This window comes from Monoraphidium neglectum (genome assembly GCF_000611645.1).
Source record: "Monoraphidium neglectum strain SAG 48.87 unplaced genomic scaffold scaffold04842, whole genome shotgun sequence".
Classification (NCBI taxonomy): Eukaryota; Viridiplantae; Chlorophyta; class Chlorophyceae; order Sphaeropleales; family Selenastraceae; genus Monoraphidium; species Monoraphidium neglectum.
The window spans coordinates 3,290-4,305 of NW_014008788.1; the positions used below are offsets into that span (position 1 = coordinate 3,290).

Sequence of the window (1,016 nt, forward strand, 5' to 3'; positions counted from 1 at the left end):
GGGGGGGGGGCGGGCGCCCAGCGCTGCATTGAAGGAGAGCGGCGTCACCACCTCTTCGCTGGCGCGCCACTGTGGGCGGCGGCCCACAGAGCTCGGGCAGGGGGCGCGGGCGGGGGGGAGGCGCGCGGCTGCTGCGCATCATGGTGCCCGCACAACGCGTTTCGCGCATCTGGCCGCGGCGGACTCGCGCAACTTTGCATCTCGCGGCAGCCCTGTTGGTGCAGACTGGCTTCAAGACGGCCTCTCGCGAGCGCTGCATTACAAGTTGAGAGCAGCCGCGCTGCGGGCTCAGGGAGGGCTCGTGACGCATCGGCCGATGCAAAAGCACTGGAACATAAAACAGGAGAACAAAAAGAGAAAACAAAACAGCGCTGCCATCAACCCGCCGCTCGGCGTGTCGGATTCATTCACCCGACCGCCGCCGCCGCCGCCGCCCGCCGCTGCTGCGCCTGCTGCTGCCCCTGCGCCCGCTCCGCGCGCGCGGCGCCCCTCAGCCGCTCCAGCAGGTCGTCCCGCGCCGCGGCCAGCCCCCTGTAGCGCCCCTGCAGCTCCCCCTCGCGCGCCCGCTGCGCCGCGACCAGCGCGCGCGCGGCGGCCGCGCGGGCGGGGGCTGCGGCGAGCTCCCGCGCCTGCAGGCCCCTGAAGCAGGCGAGCTCTGTGGCGGCGTCCTGGAGGGATTGGGCCAGGGATTCGGCCTGGGAGCGCTGCTTCGCGTCCCGCTGCTGCAGGCCCTGGGGGGGCGGTGGCGTGGGGAAGTGAAGGGAAGCAGAGGGTCTGCGGTGGGAACAGGAGGGGGCGTGCGGGGGGCTGGGGAGGGCCTGCTGCAGGCCCTGGGGTGGTGCAGGGAAGAAAGACGAGGGTCCCACCTTCGTACTGAATCACGAGTGGGGCTGAGGCCGTTGGAATCATGATACTGGGGGATTGGGTGGTATGGGCCGCCACAGAGGCAGCCCCCAGCGATGACATGCTCGCGTGATCCACGCCGGCCCATGTGCACAATACACACACACGCGCGC

The 1,016-nt window shown here is 71.3% G+C and overlaps 1 protein-coding gene across 1 annotated transcript; it reads right to left on the bottom strand.

The window, feature by feature from the left end:
- Positions 1–407: 407 nt before the first annotated feature.
- MNEG_14876 (hypothetical protein) lies at positions 408–731 on the bottom strand (the record flags this gene model as incomplete). The annotated part of the gene is made up of 1 exon (XM_014036654.1): positions 408–731. A coding segment is annotated over one exon (324 nt), but the record flags the coding sequence as incomplete, so codon positions are not given.
- Positions 732–1,016: the final 285 nt, after the last annotated feature.